Below are 19,705 nucleotides of genomic sequence, written 5' to 3'. Positions count from 1 at the left end.
CTGATTTTCATTTTTACATCAATCATGGCATAACCTCTTTAACACATTCCCATATGACATCCACCAGATTCCCCCCCATCATTCTCACTTCTCCAACATAAGTCTGATTTAATTAAACACCATTTTTAAACTTAGATGGATAGAAATGAGCCCTATACACAAAATACATCTGGGAAATACGCTGCAACGAAAACATAGACAGAAGATATTACTCAATATTAGTGTTGATCAAGCACCAAAGTGCTCAGGTGCACGAGTAGAACACTTCGCAATGCTCTAATGTACAAGGTTGGGAGTTTGAATCCTGGCAGAAACATTTCAGAAATAGAGATTAAATGTATATATAAGTTTTTAGCCATAATATATTTACATATATTATTATATATTTAGAATATATAATATATTATAATATATATATCAGAAGTATGATTATATATATATATATATATATATATATATATATATATATATATTTATTTATTTTTTCCGTTTTTTGTAATTACACAATTATTTTCTGCCATACATTTTTTACAATTACTAAAAAAATATAAAATATATAAAATTAATCTCTATTTCTGAAATAATGTTTCTGCCAGGATTCAAACTCACAACCTTGTATATTAAAGGAAAGGACCTTATCCACTCAGTTATAAGGTAAATGCTAAACTGTGTCAGAAAAACCTCACAGTAGTTTCCGATGTAGTGCGTATTCCTATTCTGCAGAAGACTTATTTCATATTTCTGTGTAGGTTAACATGTAGCTGTCTAGTGTAGTGGTTAACATCCTTGCCTCTAATGTACAAAGTTAGGAGTTCAAATCCTGGCAGAAACTTTTCCGAAATAGAGATTAAATTTATATATTTTATATTTTTTTAGTAATTGTAAAAAATTTATGTCACAAAATAAATGTGTAATTACAAAAATAAATAAATAAATAAATAAATAAAAAAAAATAATAAATAAAAATAAAAAAAAAATATATATATATATATATATATAAAATCATACTTCTGATATATATGAATGCATAATATGTGGGAAACTACTACTGATGTTTTTAGCCATAATATATTTACATTAATTATAATATAAGATATATTCTAAATATATAATAATATAAAAAACGGCAAGTAGGGAGGCTCAACACCTAGATGGAAGGGTAAAGATCAAACACCTAGATGGAAGGGTAAAGTTCAAAAGATGTCATATGATAAAAATATATAAAAATCACTGAATAAAAAGTCACTGAATAAAAAGTCACGGAGTAACAACTCAAAATAAAAAGTGTAGCGCCCTCATAATATGTGGAATCCAATGTAAACAGTCTCCTGAAACGTGCCACAACCGTGGCAATAAAAGAGGTATCCGGCTGTAACACAGAGGTAAGCACCACTGTTTTCATAGACAGCCCAATATAGTCTGATTAATAGTTTCCAAGTATATTGAATTGTCTCAGTGATTGGAGTGTCCGTTGGTGCAAGGGTGTAGCTATAGGGGGTGCAGAGGTGGCAGTTGCTACCGGACCCAAGAACCTGAGGGGGCCCAAAGACCCTTGTGCAACATAAGAAGACACCAGTATTATAGAAAGTGCATGCTGGACAAGTTACACCTCTGGCTGGAGGGAAAGGGGTAATGTCAAGAATTTGTCGTTTCAATGTTTGCCTTAGGCAGCACAAAGGCAATGTGCTTCCCTGGCCCTGGCCATAAAGCACTGAAGGAAGGGGGGCCCAAGCTGAACTCTTGCACCAGGGCCCATGATCCTTTAGCTACGCCCCTGCGTTGGTGTATCAGCAGAATCGCTTACTCACGTGTCTGCACGGGCACATTCCAGAGAGTGGAGAGCAGGATACACGATGCCTTCACCGAGACACTGAATACACGTGTTCGGATCGCTCGGCTCCGTTGCTTGGCGGGGGGGTAGGGGGGGGGGCGTGTCAAGGTCAGATGATCCTGGTGTGCAGATCAGGTGACCAAATCAGCTGATGCGATGTTATAGTCATGTGGTACACAGGTCCTATACCACAGTAAGGAGTCTGTATCGAAAGGTGGTTAATTCAAGAAACTTCTTTAGTGCGCACAAGGATTCTTCTGTACTTTAGGTCCGGACCAGTACTACGCCTTCTCCACATCCAGTACTGGTCTTTTGAACTATTATTGCGTTTTTAATCATGTATTGAGTATTATAGTTGGAATATTTATTCACACTCCTGATCTTGAATACACAGTCAAACACTTTTCTCCAGAAGGTGGTGTGCCTGCTCTTTTTCCTTGTTATAGGATAATATATTATGGCTAAAAACTTATATATATATATATATGTTTCTGCTGGGATTCAAACTCCCAACCTTGTACATTAGCGGCAAGGACATTAACCACTACACTATACAGCTACATGTTAACCTGCACAGAAGGTCTGCTGAATAGGAATACTCATTACATCAGACTACTATGAGGTTTTTCTGACACTGTTTAGCATTCAGCTTTAGCTGAGTAGATAAGGTCCTTGCCTCTAATATACAAGAGGTTAAGGAGTTCACATCCCTTCAGACATAGAAGCTCAATTACATTTAAACACACTGACTTGAGCATCGTGCTCAATCATCAGTCCGCTCTCTAAGCTTCTCCATATCAGCTCTTGTTAAGTTTGCACCCTCTTTAAGGCTACCTATCTGTTAGGTGCAAATTACACATAGTCACTGCTGCTGAACTCTCTTGCAATGCTTTCTCCATCTTGTCCATACTGATATTTTCACCCACCAAATTATTTTGAGGGCAATGTTTCTGCCTCACCCTCTTTCTTGCTCTGTTTCCAGGCATATAGAGAAAGTGAATACAAGACACTTACTAATGTATTCTGATTGTCCATATTGTCTCCTTTTCTGGCTAAATTCATTTTTCCATCACATTATATACTGCTCATTTTCATGGTTATGACTAGGGGTGAGCGAATCCAAGACCCAAAGTCGATTCGTTTCCCAGCTTCGTTTTAATGCTGTACGGAGGCCTGTCTCTGTACAGCATTATAATGTATGGGCTTCGCTGAGGCAAAAGTCCAAAGTTGCCTGAGACTTTGGTGAAGAACTTCGGCCTTCAATTCTACAACTTTAAAAACATTTTAAAACAGGAATATGATGTCGCCTTAGGTACTGACTGGTACCTCGGTACCGAAGTCGGCTTTGGATTCCTGTTGTAAAATGTTTTTAAAGTTGTAGAATCGAAGGCCGAAGTTCTTCACCGAAGTCTCGGGCAACTTTGGATTTTATGAATTTTGATGCTGCATTAAAATGAAGTTGGGGAACGAATCGCGCTTCGGATCTTGGATACCTTTCAAATCATGCAGCAGCATAGTAGCAGCTTCAGTATATACATATTATATGCATTGCACCAAGTGATATCCTTTTAAAGCATGCAGCAGAACACTAGCAGCTCCAGTACAAATAAATAAATATATACATATATATACAATCACCTAAAGGATTATTAGGAACACCATACTAATACAGGTGTTGGATCCCCCTTTTGCCTTCAGAACTGCCTTAATTCTACGTGGCATTGATTCAACAAGGTGCTGATAGCATTCTTTAGAAATGTTGGCTCATATTGATAGGATAGTATCTTGCAGTTAATGGAGATTTGAGGGGATGCACATCCAGGGCACGAAGCTCCCGTTCCACCACATCCCAAAGATGCTCTATTGGGTTGAGATCTGGTGACTGTGGGGGCCATTTTAGTACAGTGAACTCATTGTCATGTTCAAGAAACCAATTTGAAATTATTCGAGCTTTGTGACATGGTGCATTATCCTGCTGGAAGTAGCCATCAGAGGATGGGTACATGGTGGTCATGAAGGGATGGACATGGTCAGAAACAATGCTCAGGTAGCCCGTGGCATTTAAATGATGGCCAATTGGCACTAAGGGGCCTAAAGTGTGCCCAAAAAACATCCCCCACACCATTACACCACCACCACCAGCCTGCACAGTGGTAACAAGGCATGATGGATACATGTTCTCATTCTGTTTACGCCAAATTCGGACTCTACCATTTGAATGTCTCAACAGAAATCGAGACTCATCAGACCAGGCAACATTTTTCCAGTCTTCAACAGTCCAATTTTGGTGAGCCTGTGCAAATTGTAGCCTCTTTTTCCTATTTGTAGTGGAGATGAGTGGTGCCCGGTGGGGTCTTCTGCTGTTGTAGCCCACCTATCTTTCCCATTCTGACATTCAGTTTGGAGTTCAGGAGATTGTCTTGACCAGGACCACAACCCTACATGCATTGAAGCAACTGCCATGTGATTGGTTGACTAGATAATCGCATTAATGAGAAATAGAACAGGTGTTCCTAATAATTCTTTAGGTGAGTGTATATATTATACACAGTGCACCAGGTAATATCTTTTTAAAGCATGCAGTAGCACACTAGCATCTCCAATACATAAGTCACATCCAGTGTACCAGTTATCATCCTTTTAAAGCATGCAGCAGAACACTGGCAGCACCAGATATCACCTGGTGCACTATTATATGCAGTGCACCAGGTGATATCATTTTAAAGCACGCAGCAGCACACTAGCAGCTCCAGTATATATATTATACACAGTGTACCGGGTGATATCCTTTTAGAGCATGCAGCAGCACACTAGCAGCTCCAGTATATATATTATACACAGTGTACCGGGTGATATCCTTTTAGAGCATGCAGCAGCACACTAGCAGCTCCAGTATATATTATACACAGGGTACCGGGTGATATCCTTTTAGAGCATGCAGCAGCACCCTAGCAGCTCCAGTATATATTATACACAGTGTACCGGGTGATATCTTTTTAAAGCATGCAGCAGCACCCTAGCAGCTCCAGTATATATATATATATATATATATATATATATATATTATACACAGTGTACCCGGTGATATCCTTTTAAAGCATGCAGCAGCAGGATAACAGCCCCGTTATATATGTTTTACACAGTACTGTGTAACTTTGCGGTCTAATGTATTCTCTTACATGTTGATGCCATTGAGGAAAAATGATACAAAGCTTCAAGGAGATTAAAAAAGGGAGAGCATATTGCAACGTGAAAAAAAATGATGACAGAAAAAGTAGAGGAGAATTTACAAAATTAATGGGCAATTGATACACGGCAAAATGTTCAACTTCCAGCACAGAAAGGGGGGTGTGATATCTGCACTGGATGAATAATTTAGGAAGGGCTCAGAATTGCTCCAGAGTTATGCTGCATTACAAGGGGATTTGGAGAGGTGTACATTTCAGAAACAATTAGCCCAATCCATGTGCGGAGGGAAGAGATTGCTGCAGCTCTTGACATAACACTCAGAGGGGCACCGGGAAGATTTACCGCTGTATAAATCCAGCATGTTAACACGATCCCCCGGGGAGGCCGGCCTCTATTTTATTGCTATCACCTTATCAGCCATAGAATATCCATTTATGAGTAATCCGATCTGTGGTGTAAAACTGCAGGCCATGTATTACTGTGTGTGTCACGCTGGTTAGTGGCGTCTGGGGACAACAAGGACACACTTTCCAGAGGCCCGGCTATGAAAGTGCTCACTGCATAAAGTCTTTGTTTTGACATTTTACTGGGTTTAATGGAGCAACTGGGAGATGCTGAAAAGGTTTATAAATGTGTTACACATTAAGATATTTCTGAAGTGTGGACCTGGTGACTCAGTTCTGGAACTTTAATGCACATAATTTATACTCATGGGACTGAGCAAAAATGTCATGTGCAGGACGACAGCATGAAATACCTGACTGGATTCATCCATTGGGGGAGATTTATCAAACTGGTGTAAAGTAGAACTGGCTTAGTAGCCCATAGCAACCAATCAGATTGCACCTTTCATTTTGGACAGCCCCTTTGGAAAATGAAAGGTGGAATCTGATTGGTTGCTATGGGAAACTAAGCCAGTTCTACTTTACACCAGTTTGATAAATCTCCCCCATTATCCTTAATGTAATATGCAAGGCTAGGCACTGCTTAATTGCTCAAGAAGTTCTATAGTTAAAGGGGTTTTCCCAGAGTTCGATATTGATGACCTATCCTCAGGATATAATATCTGATCGGTAGGGGTCCGACTCCTGACACCCCCACCAGTTAGCTGTTTGAAGAGGCCAAAGTGCTTCAGAGAGCGCTGCAGCCTCCACACAGCATACCAAACACAGCGCCTTACATTGTATAGTGGCTGCAATTGGTATTACAGCTCAGGCCCATTCAGATGAATAGGATTAAGATGCGCCTAAGCCATGTGATCAATGAATGTGACGTCACTGGCTTTGGAAGCTCTGGTGAGCACAGCGGCCTCCTCAGATAGAAGTCCCAGAAGTTAAACCCCTACCTATTAGATATGAATGACCTGTCACGGAAAACCCCTTTAATTGTGTTTAACCTTCAGGTATAGAAGAAGAGAAGAGAACGGGATACTGCAGCAGCACAAACCAAGGTAAGTATAAATGTACTAGTATAATTGAAAGTAATTTATTTCAAGCTGTTACAGGTAACATGTTTCAGGGCCAGACCACCCCTTAATCAGACCAAAACAGCATGGGTCTGTTGAATATTGTTTTGGTCGTATGAAGGGGCCGGTCTGGCCCCGAAACATGTTACCTGTAACAGCTTGAAATAAATCAATTACTTTCCATTATACAAGTACTTCTGTACTGCTGTATCCCGTTTACCCCTCTTCTTCTGATCTTCAGCCCAGCACATTGGGCTGCAGCGGTGACAGGGGGTCTTGTGCTCTGAGCGCAACCTCCTAAGGTGAGAAGAGCTCCACCACCAGAGCTTCTTATGAAGCGTCTCTCTGCTTCTTCTTTTTTTGCCTTGGAATACAGGTTCATAGCGCATTCCCAACACAGCTCTGCTGTCTCCATATACTAAATGCAGGATGCATTATTCAGTTTAATGATTGACAAATATTTATTGGAATTGTTTTTTTGTTTTTTTACTTTATCCAATAATTTTCAACTAGTCTCTGCTAATATGGGAGGGAATTCTGTAATGGTTTGCAATTAGAGAGTTAGCTTGTGCTATGTAATACCTAGCATACAGGGGTCATCTGGGATTGAAAGGGTATTCCTGCTTTTTGAAACTGATGACATGTCCTCCCTATAGGTCATCAATATCTGATCAGTGGCTATCCAACACCCGGAGCAGCCACCAACCAGCTGGTTTCAGCAGCTTCCGGCATTGGAAACTAAGCAGTGGATGGAGACAGAGACAGAAGGCCCCATCCACTGTGTAGTAGCCAGACTGGACTAGTGCAGCTAAGCTTGTACCTCACAGAGCAAAGAGCCTTCTGCTTCTAGCTTCATCCACTGTCTACTTTCCACTGCTAGTGGCTGCCCGCAGTAATTGCAGTGGAAAGCAGGTATAATCCCATAGAAGTTAATGGGTACGTCATAGTTGTAATTACACCTGCTCACAACTGCTCATAGGCGGGGGTACTGGGGGTCGGACCCCCGCCGATCTGATATTGATGACCTATTCTGAGGATGTAATTAATAGTAAAAAGCAGACAACCCCTTTAAGGATTTTTACGCAAGGAGGAGATACCATACCGTGTTTAAGCTGACCATGCACATTGGATAAATGTTGGCTGAACCCAAAGACCATCTATTGTAATATGTATGGGGACCTCATGACTTTCACCAGAGGTGTCTTAAGCGGGTTTACATACACTGACCAAAAAGCCGATTGTCAGGAAGGAAGCTTGTTAGGTGAAGGAGACAGCCGCATTTACATGCATTGATCTCCTTCAGAGTATGTGAACGAGGGATGGCTATTGCGATCCCTCATCCACATACATCTGCATTGCTTCTGGGCTTTAGTTCACTGTTTAGATTTGGTTGTCCAGAAACAATGATGTGGCCTGCACGACCAACAGGATCACTCGAAGAACATTTACATGGGCAGATTGTCGGGAATGAACGTTCCCGATAATCTGCCTGACAAATGGGCAGTGTGAATCCCCCTTTACACCTCTGTGTGCAAGTGTACTGGGGGAGGTCAGGAGGGATAGCTATCTTTCCCATTTGACCATTCTTACTCCTATGATGTCCATTCATGGCTCTAAGTGGTTTATATATGTTCCTCTAAAACCAAAATCTACTGTCCAAACAGCAGCAGATTTGGATCAATCGGAGAAAAGCTTAATGCATTCATACCCAAACCTACATTTACATTGCTGTATTTTTATGTATTTTATAATAGGCACTGTGGTTATATCAAAGCAAAGCAAGACCCAGACGAAGACAAGATGCACTTCCAACATGGAAGAGGTAAGAGCTGGGTCTTCACTGACTCCACTTGGTCACTCTAGATATACTCTGCCCTCTGTTGGGAGGTGTCGTAACTACAAATGGGTGTTGTATTCAAGGACTGTAAGGACTCTTGGGCAGTGCTCTCCATTGTGCTGTAGAGAAGTAATGTTGGGACAGTGTGTTAGGTTCCATGATGCATTAGGTCAAATTCTTCCATGTTTTGGGACTTGCTTCGTGTCGAGAGCTTTTCTTGTGAGCTATAGAAAAATGAGTTTACGACTAAAAGTAGGCATAATTTTTTTCCTCTCATTACCACGGATAGAGGCGGTGCTGTGGACTTTCGTGAAAAAGTTCAATAAAAAGTGTATAAAAACTTGGAATTTTTGACATTGAACATTGTAGATACCTTCTTGTAGTATCACAGGTACCCTGTTGTGTAATCACATGTATTTTAGTGAGCTGTTCACTACATCTGTACATCACCAGCTTGTGGAAAGTCTTCCCGACAATTTTTTAATGTAATTTTTGTATTATTCATGTGTATTTCTAAGATTTCATATGTACATAGCTAATGTATCCATTGCCATTATGGATCTGTAATAACATTTCTATGAATTTACATATAATATCGATGTAGAATATCGGATACAGGGACCACGAATGTATTTTTCTGTACATGTCCTTTGCTTTGATTACATGTGAGTGATGCTGCTCGTTCTGGTCGGGTCCATTTCTAAAATTGTCATTTGGATATCAAATGTTGTATGAATTGTCTGTTTCTGATGTTGTACAGTAATTGTGAATGACATTAAAATACAAGGTCAAAGAGCAAGGTTTGTTGTAGTCTGTTATTGCACTATGGACTGTGTGTAGGGCTCCAGACATATTGTGATCCCGTAATAGAAAGCCCTGGGACAATTTATCCCAGGTTTTCTTATTCTGAAGGCTGTTTTAAAGGTGTATTCCAATCTCAGACAATGGGGGAATATTGCTAGGATATGTCCCCATTGTCTGATAGGTGCAGGTCCCACCTCTGGGACCCGCACCTACATTGGGTTTTCCAGAGTCCGGCCTCCACCAAGTGCTCTCCTCATAGGTTGGAATGGGAACGCACCGTTATTGTGCAGCCATCGTTCCCCTTCACTTCTATGGGGCCAACGGATATGGCCTTTTTTCCTCTGCCCCATAGAAATGAATGGAGGGTGGCTGCGCATACGCAGTGCACCCTCCACAATCTTCAGGGGTTCCAGAGGTGGGATTTGCACCTATCAGACTATGAGGGCATATCCTAGCGATAGGCCCACATTGTCTGAGATGGGAATACCCCTTTAAGTTCTAATATAACATGCTACATCATAAAATACATGTATACACACAGGGTGTGGATTTATCAAAATCGGTATAAAGGAAAACTAGCTTAATTGGCCATAGCAACCAATCAAATTCCACCTTTCATTTTTCAGTGCTCTTTCGGAAAATGAAAGGTGGAAACTGATTGGTTGCTATGAGCAACTAAGCCAGTTTACCTTTACACCAGTTTTCATAAATGTCACCCCTTATGTTCTTCACTTTGCCCATATAAATCATAGTATAGAAGATGTTGGCTTACAGAAAAGAGCCCCAGGTGGCAGTAAAAATAAAACACAATGGGGGAGGTTTATCCAAAACTGGTTCAAAGGAACTGTGTCTTAGTGGCCCACAGAATTCACCTTTCATTTTTCAGAGCCCCTTTGGAAAATGAAAGGTGGAATCTGATTGGTTGCTATGGGTAACTAAGACAGTTCTACTTTATGCCAGTGTTGCTAAATCTCCCCCGTTATTTGTAAGATTGAGGTATCTACGGATAAGTATGCTACACAGTTATGGTTTTCAGTGTAACATTCAGAATCTCACTGAACATAAATAATTGATGACAAAATGGATGACACCTGCTTTGCAGATACGTTACCTCTACTGTCACTTGGTAAGTATCGTGTTTTTGGCTCCAGGAAATAAGAGCCATTTTGTATAATGGAATGTCATGCAATCAGGCAATAGACCTTCTGTTCAATTCAATTTCTTATGGTTTTAGGCATTTTCTTGTAGTCATTCAACAGGAGGTTTCATTGTTCAGTTCCAGTGGATATATATCACAGATGTACAGATCATTATAGTTAGGGTATGTTCAGATGTGGTGGATTTCCCACAGTCTTGCGGTGTGGCCTTGGCACCTCAAATCCACACCAATTTACAGTACTCTACAAATGGATAAATCTTTTAAAGGGGTTTTCCAGGATTTTGATGGCCCATCAATATCTGATCGGTGGGAATTTGACTCCTGACACCCTTGCCGATCAGCTGTTTGAAGAGGCCACAGCACCACATGGCCTAGGCGCAGCTCAACCCGTTTTAAGTGAATAGGACTGAGCTGCAATACCAAGCACCTGTGAGGAGGCCGTAGTACTTACTGGAGCACCGCAACCTCTTCAAATCGCTGATCGAGTCGGGAGTTGGACCCCCACAATCAGATATTGATGACCTACCCTGAGGATATCAAAATCCCAGAATATTCCTTTAAAATATAGTGGTAAAATCTGCACAGAAATCAGATCATTCTACAGACTGGTAAAACGAATGTCACCTCCAAATTCGGTTTTAAAGTAATACATCCATGTAGGGTAACTACCCTAAAACATAGCCATTCCTTTCTAATGAAAATTCAGGCCCTGAGAAATTCTTCTTTTTATTTTTATGCAAATCAGGTTTTGAGTGCTCCGTGGACGGGGATGCTCAGCTCGGAGCACCATTGCTACCCTAGTAATGCCACCCATCCCCTCCCCTACTTGTTTGATTGACAGGAGAAATCCTTCAGTCCCGATTGGCAGAGAAGCGCCAAGTTGTCACTGCTGTGGCTTCTTCCTCTCAATCAGGTCGGGAGAAACTGTAATTTGCATATAACACACGCTTTTGAAAGAAAACCAAACTAGAGCACATTACCATCTGCATCTTATAGATGTTCTTCATAAATTGGAGACGGGTTCACTAATAAAAATGGAAATGTGGATATAAACTTAAGAGACATTAATGTGGAATCTTTCTGACAAGTTTCAATGAAACAGAAACATTACAGGAGCAAGGGAGTATTCACTGGGTGGGAAATAAGGGTTTCAAAGAATTTATAAATCGTTATTAGATCATTATTAATATATTCGGAATAATTCATGATAAGGGATCATTTCTGCTGTGACGGGGACAAATGCCAAATCCTGTTTCCTTGCATTTGTTTGAATTTTATTTTTCAAAATGAAAACATTAGATATTACAATCACACAATTATTATTTATTTCATGTCGCTGATGTAGCTCTCACATATTCTTCTGCGCTGTACAGAGATTGTCATTGTACACACATTAGTCCTCCATTTCTTATGCCAAACACACACAAACACATATACATACACATAAAAATACGCACATACACACAACTTTATTGAAAATTAATTAACCCTAAAACATCCAATTGTTTTAGAAGTGAGGGAGTTGGGGGGTACTATATTTACTTATATAGATCGCCTTAATCGGTGTGAGGAGCCTTATAGGCCATACACGCTCCTCTGGACCTGGGAAGAAGGCATGCAAATGAGCTCTTAGCAAACTCTGCCCCTGAGGAAACCCACACAAACACAAGGAGAAGATACATATTCTGTGCAGATATTGCCAATGGTTACATTCAAATGCAGGACCCCGATAGAGCCACGCAAGTGTCAGGACCCTTTTACACTGGCCGACAAATGACTGTTTGTATAAACACTTATTGCTGGTAATTGGCCCATGTAGAGGTACTGTCAATCACCCAAAAAACAAAAAGCTTGTTTATAGGGTAAATTAATCTTTCATGCGGCGTCTAATATCATTGTTTGCAAAGTGCTGCCAACACTTTGCATCTGGCCATGTGAAAGCCACATTTAAAGAGGTTGATCAACCCTCAACCATGGACATGCCATATCGATAGAAATGGTTGGATTTTCACTGTTATTTTTCCCTTTTGCTTAACATCTTTACCCTATTTTGGTGTAAAATTTAATGCCCAAATACTAGAATCTTGTAGAGCCCAAATACCACTGCCTTGTGCATCTTGTGCAGCTGCCTTTCCAAAGGTTTGGACACCAAGTATTAAATCAGGGGTGGCAGCTTAAGCCATGTGGCCCAGTTGAGCACCCTTCAATATATCACCCACGCCATGTCTGTAGTTTCAGTTATATTCCTCCAGGCATCATAAAACCTGTGATTTTCATCAGCTTTAACCATGAAGATAAACTTCCTTTAAATTTATGTTATCTGTAGCTATGGATGCATTACCACAAAACAAATGTATGTTAAATGTACGTTCTCATAGGAGTGATGCTCCAAGTATTAATCTCTGTAAGCATTGGTACTATAGAATGAATAAAGTCATGTCCGTAAATGGTTTGATTGAAGGGTTTACGCTCCATTTGGGTCATGGTTTTACTATTGTATCTGTTGAGATATTTCTTTTTATACATTAATAAAGATTTTCTGACAGGTCCTTGAGCCTGATGGAGCCCAAAAAGTCCCTCAGCTTCCTACTCCTTATCTGAGGAAACTAATACTATAAATGACACATTATAGCACTGGGCAGGGGGTGGTCTGCTATAAAATTTGCATTGGGGCCATAAGCTTTAACGCAAATGTGTCATCAAATGTTAAACAAGTTTTTGGTGATTTTTTAAAATTTTCCATGTCACTATCTATAGTAAGGCAAAAACTCCTAAAACTGTAAAGTTTTCACACTAGGCGTAAAAATATGTCAATACATCTTGGTCTGTACAATTATCAGCAATTATCTCATTACCACAGGCAACATTACATTGACAAGTAACACCGCTATGCAGATAACACAAGAACCACCATTCACAATAGGTGATAACTGATATCACAGCTTATCTTCTCCATCTTGACCTCTGCACAGGCTTTAGAGCATGCCCACTCTCCCATAAGTCGATGAGGTCACCTTCAGTCGATTGTGTCTATGGCCCATGTAGCTCTCAAAGAACAGGAAGTCCTGACATATTTTAGGCCTAGTGGCTATTGTGAAAACTGCAGGATTTTTGGATTTTTTTTTCAACTATATATAGTGTCATGGAAAATGTAAAAAAATATGTTTGACATAAGTTGATTTAAACAATAGGTCATTTTCTGATGACACATTCACTCGAAGTTACTCTGCTGACTATGAATATATAAGCTGTCCTTATTCATAGGTTCAGGTGAAATATTGGAAATATTTTTGGTACATTTGTTATACTATATTTTTAACACTTTATTATCCTCCAGTGGTTGGTTACTGTTATACTGTTCTTAGTATTTTATTACACTTTTAGAACCTAAATTAGTTTCACTTGGATATTAAATACAATTTGAACTGAAAGAAGAACATTTTCAACTTAATATTTCTTCATTTTACACATTTCTACAGTCTTTTTCTTTAAACAAACTCAAAGAAGAAAAGGAAACCTTATCTCTTTTCTAGAAGGGACCTGCACATCAGTGTTTCCTTATTTTCGGAAATTGCCTGGGACAGATAACACATTTCAAGCACCATACTGTGCATCACGTGTGTAAAGTCAAGAGAGCGGAACTGGTTTTGGTCTCAAAGAGCGACCATGACATTTCATGATCCACACATGACAACATTTGGAGGCCTAAAGAACCAAGTTTATTTCCTCCTTGTTCCATGCTGAGCATGAAGCTCATGTGTATGGTTAGATAACGCCAGGCTTCGAGCAGATTTGGGATATGCACACCTGTCATGAGAGTAATTGGATTGCTTGTATTAATGCCCAGTGCGGATGAAAGAGACCTGGCTCTGACACTTCAGTGAAGGGACGTTAAACAAGGCTCCATCTGTCTTTTATTGATGATATTTTATGTAAGGGTCACAAGCCAAGAGAGATACCTCACTTTACACGTCTTATGACTTTTCTTGATGTGATTTCTCCAGCCATGTACAACCCTCCTCAGTATCCATTTGGCTATAATTCTAATTCTGCTTGAATTAAAAGCAAAGTAACAGTGTCTGTGATGTATTGTGAATATATGGTACAGGATGCTGGGGGTTGAATTGTCACAACAGAAAGTATCCTGTTCCTATAGGCATACTACCCAGGTGTTCTACTGCCTATATATATGAAGAGTGTGGAGGTTTGGTTTAACATATATGTTTTTGTGTTGCTAGTGAAGCTGCCTGGGAGTAGAACCTATATCCACCCACACACATATGAGGATCCCAACCAGGCCGTACGGGACTTTGCTAAAGAGATTGATGTCTCCAATATCCGTATAGAGCGGGTGATAGGTGCAGGTAAGTACATGTGACACCCAATAACAGCTGGTAAAATGTCCTAGGAAAATGGTCAGCAATCTGGGTTTCCTTAATTTCCTTTCTTCTGTCCTTTTCCAAGAGAATTGAAGCAGCACTCTAAATTATGCAGTGAAAAAAATTGGGATTCTCTTTATTCACACATTCAAATTTTTTTCACCACAGAATTTGAAGTGCTGCCTCATTTAATTGGAGCATTGCTAGCAGGACATTGGCTTAGGGTCCTGGAGTGATATCCACTAACCTAGAGATGTGCTGCTTTTCTTCTGAAATTATCTATCTATCTATCTATCTATCTATCTATCTACTATTTATCTATCTAACTGATATATCTATGTGTCTATCCACCTGTCCATCTATCTATCTATCTATCTATCTATCTATCTATCTATCTATCTATCTACTACCTAGTATATGGTTCGCTTGTGTACTTTTTCAATCCTTAATAGTATTTTAGCACACAGCATTTTTGATCTCCAAAGCCCCCTTTTCCATTATAGATCCTCTACTTTAGAATTGTCCTCCTCCACATCATCACTCCTCAGAGTGGGCTTTTGATCATCAGCATCCCCAATCACATTAGTTTCTCCTTCCCATAGAAGGATCTTAAGTACCTTTGTAGAGAGTACAGTCCTGATTAATGCTGCTCTGTCCATTACCCATTCACTACCAAGATGTTTCTTCTCATTGAAGTGGGAAAAGAACAAGTCCCAACGCCGTGACTTTGATACTAAAAGCTCCTTAATAACATCTGATTGGTTCAGATTCTTAATTCTACCTAGAAAAGCTAAAAGCAGGAAACTTGCCCTCGTGAACTCTAGTGTCTTCATGTTAACAGTATACATCATACTAAGAGAAGAAAATACGTATTTCTGCAGGATTAAGGCCTGTGCGAGCAGAAGGTCATCTACTTTAGGAATAATGGTTGCCAAATGTGCCTGTTGTTTGATCCAACATTCCAACTAGTGGATCTACTAGTGGTCTGATTATCCAGGGGAACATATCAAGATTTGTGTTACATACATTGGTTCCACTTAGGCCTCATGCCCACTGACCACTTTCAGTCTGTGTTTGATCCACAATTTTGCAGCTTGCACATGAACCTATTCATTTCTATGGGCCCACAAAAAATGACCAGAACACACAGATGTCTTCCATGTGCATTACACATCCATCGTGCCGCAACTAATAGAACATGTGTGCAGGGAGCATATGACCGGTATCCGCATTTTGCAGATCCACGGGTTAGTAGACCTCAAAATGGATTTGGCCATGTACATGAGTCCTGAGGGTAAATGCACACATTCAGGATTTATGTGCGGACAATCCGCACTGAAATCCGCAGGTGTTCGCAGGGAAATCCGCGCAGTCAATATGGATCAATTGGTGCGGATTTGATGCAGTGATGCACCATCTGAACAATTTAGCTCTACTACATTTTGGACTTCGACTACTTCTAGTCAAGTCGTGCCTGATCCTCATATGCACAGACACAGAAAATAGGGTCACCTATACCAAACATAAAGGTCCAGCATCCAAGCCAATCTTCTATATGTTCCTTAGCTGTAGCCAAAGGTGAGGTAGAAAGGGGTCCCCTTTTTGCCCCTGTCTACCCAAAGGCTCACATACAACTGGAGCCAGCCCTGTTTCGAATGGCTCTTTGTATGTTTATATGTATATTTGTTAGGGTACGGCCACATGGTCAGATTACCTGATGCAGTTTTGGACGCCAAAATCAGGAGTGGATCATAGAAGGAGAGAAAGTAGGAGAGGACAGATACAACTTCTCTTTTTTTCACTCCTGGTTTTGGCTTCCAGAACTGCATCAGAAAAACCTGACTGTGAGGTCCAAACCTTAGATATGATTTATTTCATGTCATTGACAGGGGAGTTTGGAGAAGTGTGCAGCGGACGACTGAAGCTACCCAGCAAAAGAGAAATTTGTGTTGCTATCAAGAGTCTAAAGGTTGGGTATGCCGAGAAGCAGAGGCGAGACTTCCTAGGAGAAGCCAGTATCATGGGCCAATTTGATCATCCGAACATTATAAGACTGGAAGGAGTGGTCACCAAATGTAAGTGGTCATTTTACTTCTTGATGTAAGGTACATACATGTATGTTGTGAGGCAGGAGAATAAGATAGTATCATAGGCTGTAACTTCTACCGGAAGTTCATTTTCAACATTTGGCCCCCATTTTGTCCTATAAGACAGTGACACACTTAGGCCTCATGCACACGACTGTTCCGTTTTTTGCGGTCCGCAAACCACGGATCCGCAAAAAACAGAAGCTGTCCGTGTCCCTTTCGCAATTTGCGGAACGGAACAGGCGGACCATTGTAGAAATGCCTATTCTTGTCCGCAAAACGGACAAGAATAGGACATGTTCTATTTTTTTTGCGGGGCCACGGAAAGGAGCAACGTATGCATCTTTTGCAGCCCCATTGAAGTGAATGGGTCCGCACCCGAGCTGCAAAAACTGCGGCTCGGATGCGGACCCGAACAACGGTCAAGTGCATGAGGCCTTAGTATGGTGTTTTTGCACCTGTTACTTGAAGAGATTTTTACCCATTAGGTCTCTTGCACACGACCGTATGGCTTTTTCTGTATTTTGCAGTCCCCAAAAACGGATCCGCAAAAAATACGGATGACGTCTGTGTGCATTCCGTTTTTTGCGGAATGGAACAGCTGGTCCCTGATAGAACAGTACTATCCTTGTCCGTTATGCGGACAATAATAGGACATGTTCTATCTTTGAACGGAACGGAAAAACGGAAATACGGAAACGGAAGGCATACGGAGTACCTTCCTTTTTTTTGCGGATCCATTTAAATTAATGGTTCCGTATACAGAACGCAAAAAACGGAATGTAAATGGGGAGAAACTTTGTGTGCAAGAGGCAAGAGGTTGTATGACCATTAGTAAGATAGTTCAGAATTCTTTGACTCCTGGGCTCCACCTGCTGATAACCCCACCAATACCGACAAAAGTTCTGTGGGACATCGAAGTCTCCCTCCTGGGAACTCCCCCCACTCAGGACTATCCATTTGTGGGTGTGGCCAACATAATTCCAACCCATTTTTGGCCCAAATATGCTTGGACACACTCTGCAAATTCAGGACTGCTGGCAACGATGTTGTGTTAGTCCTGTATGCCTGAACAGAGCAGGCCCAAAAATGTGCACAGGCTTTTCCCTATTGAAATGAATAAGAGTTATGGCGTCCACCAAGAAAACCAGACCGTCTGATATGTTCCACTGTGAATATATATATATATATAATTTTTTTTTTCCTTTTTTTTTTTTTACTATTCTGGTGTGTACTGTGTCTTTAAAGACATGGATGCTGTGGTGAATGTCTCTGTCCTCTATCCATTCTTGTCATAACCGCGGTGATTTGTTAATCTGGTTACGCTGATCTGTGGCTTTGATCGGGCACGCACTCCTCACCTACTCCACTAACGTGGCATCGTGCCAGGTGCTTAGAAAACGGATTAAAAAATCTATATTCAATTGACACTAAGGTGACAGACTGAAATATAAAAATAAAAAAGGACAGGTTTAACTGTTCTCCCCCATCGGAGAAAAGACGCTAAGCTGAAGCATAGGCCCCTCAGTGAGGTTGTGCTGGTAGGACAGGTTACAGGATAATTGTATTCGTGTATAGACATCCACCTAAGAAATGTCTCTGGGACGCTCCCCACACAATCCCCTTTTATTCCCTGTATAGTGTGGGGTGAAATGTCACGTTATGTATGGGCTGTGGGCTGCCAGGCTTTATACCTTGCAAAGTTAGATCTTTACTGCATAGTGAGTAGTTCTGGAACTTTATACCGAAACTTTGTGATTTTATTTCACCACCTTCAAGATCTCAGATTGCTGTCAGTGAATAGATGCTTTCATATTGTAAACATTTATGAGCGAAGGAATATATACCCTAGAGGTAGCTCGTGTCTGCTATCAGATTCTTGAGAGACAGGGGTACAAGTGTGTTAAGCATGATAGTATGTGGGGGGTTTGGAGGAGAAGCTGCCAATCAAAAATGATCTAAGGTGTATGGCCACCTTAAAGGAGCTTCTCTGAGAGTAGATTATTGATGACCTATTCTCAGGATAGGCCATCAATATCTGATCAGCGGGGGGTCCCATTTAGGCCGATTGGTAGTTTGAAGAGACTGCGCTTTCAAATGAGCAATATGTTCTCTTCCTAGACCAGTAATGTCACATTCATTGATCACATGACCTAGGCGCAGCTCAGTCCCATTCAAATGAATGGGCCCTAGCCGTAATACCAAGCACAGTCACTATACAGTATACTGCGCTATGCTTGGTAAGCTGTGAGGAGGCTACAGTGCTTACCGACCTCTGATGGGTGGTGGTGCGTGTCAGAGCCTCACCGATGGGTTAATGATGGCCCATAATGAGCATAGTCCATCAATGGTCTGCGCATGGAAAACCCCCTGCTCATGGAAAAGCCACACTTTCCCTCAGGGTATACCAACAGGCACAAGATGGATGGACAGTCATCAGTGAAAACCATCAGGCTCGATTTACCCCGTAACATGTAGGTTTAGCTCTGCTGAACACGTATCTCTGGACATGTATGGCAGCGCTGAAATATGCCTGTACAGATGTGTGCTGTACAGAAATGTCAACTCGTTTAGAGAGCAGCATTGCCGTATGAGTAAGGACCTACCCACATGGAGGTATCCTATGAGTACACAATCCTTTCCTTCATCCACATACAGAGAAAATATAAATATTCATTTTTATTATATTTCTATTTCCAAATTGTTTCCTTTAGCAATGGAAGTGCAGGTCTTCACCATAGTAACATATGGGGGTCATTTATCAAACTAGTGTAAAGTAGAACTGGCTTAGTTTCCCCTAGCAACCAATCACGTTCCACCTTTCATTTTCCAAAGCAGCTGTCCAAAATGAAAGGTGGAATCTGATTGGTTGCTATGGGCAACAAAGCCAGTTCTACTTTACACCAGTTTGATAAATGACCCCAATAGTTTGTAAGGCTGAAAAAAGACATCCG

The 19,705-nt window shown here is 40.8% G+C and overlaps 1 protein-coding gene across 2 annotated transcripts in view; it reads left to right on the top strand.

Moving 5' to 3' along the window:
• LOC122934297 (ephrin type-A receptor 3-like) overlaps positions 1-19,705 on the top strand; it is a 259,114-nt gene that overhangs the window by 153,096 nt on the left and 86,313 nt on the right. For both annotated transcript variants that reach the window (XM_044289666.1, XM_044289665.1), the window contains 3 exons: positions 8,240-8,307; positions 14,524-14,649; positions 16,554-16,739. In XM_044289666.1, coding sequence (XP_044145601.1) covers positions 8,240-8,307; positions 14,524-14,649; positions 16,554-16,739 — 380 coding nt within the window. The remainder of the gene's footprint in view (positions 1-8,239; positions 8,308-14,523; positions 14,650-16,553; positions 16,740-19,705) is intronic.

The sequence above is a fragment of the Bufo gargarizans genome, chromosome 4 (assembly GCF_014858855.1).
Source record: "Bufo gargarizans isolate SCDJY-AF-19 chromosome 4, ASM1485885v1, whole genome shotgun sequence".
Taxonomy (NCBI): domain Eukaryota; kingdom Metazoa; phylum Chordata; class Amphibia; order Anura; family Bufonidae; genus Bufo; species Bufo gargarizans.
Note: the sequence above shows the minus strand (reverse complement) of the source record. Positions and strands in the feature narration are given on the sequence as shown.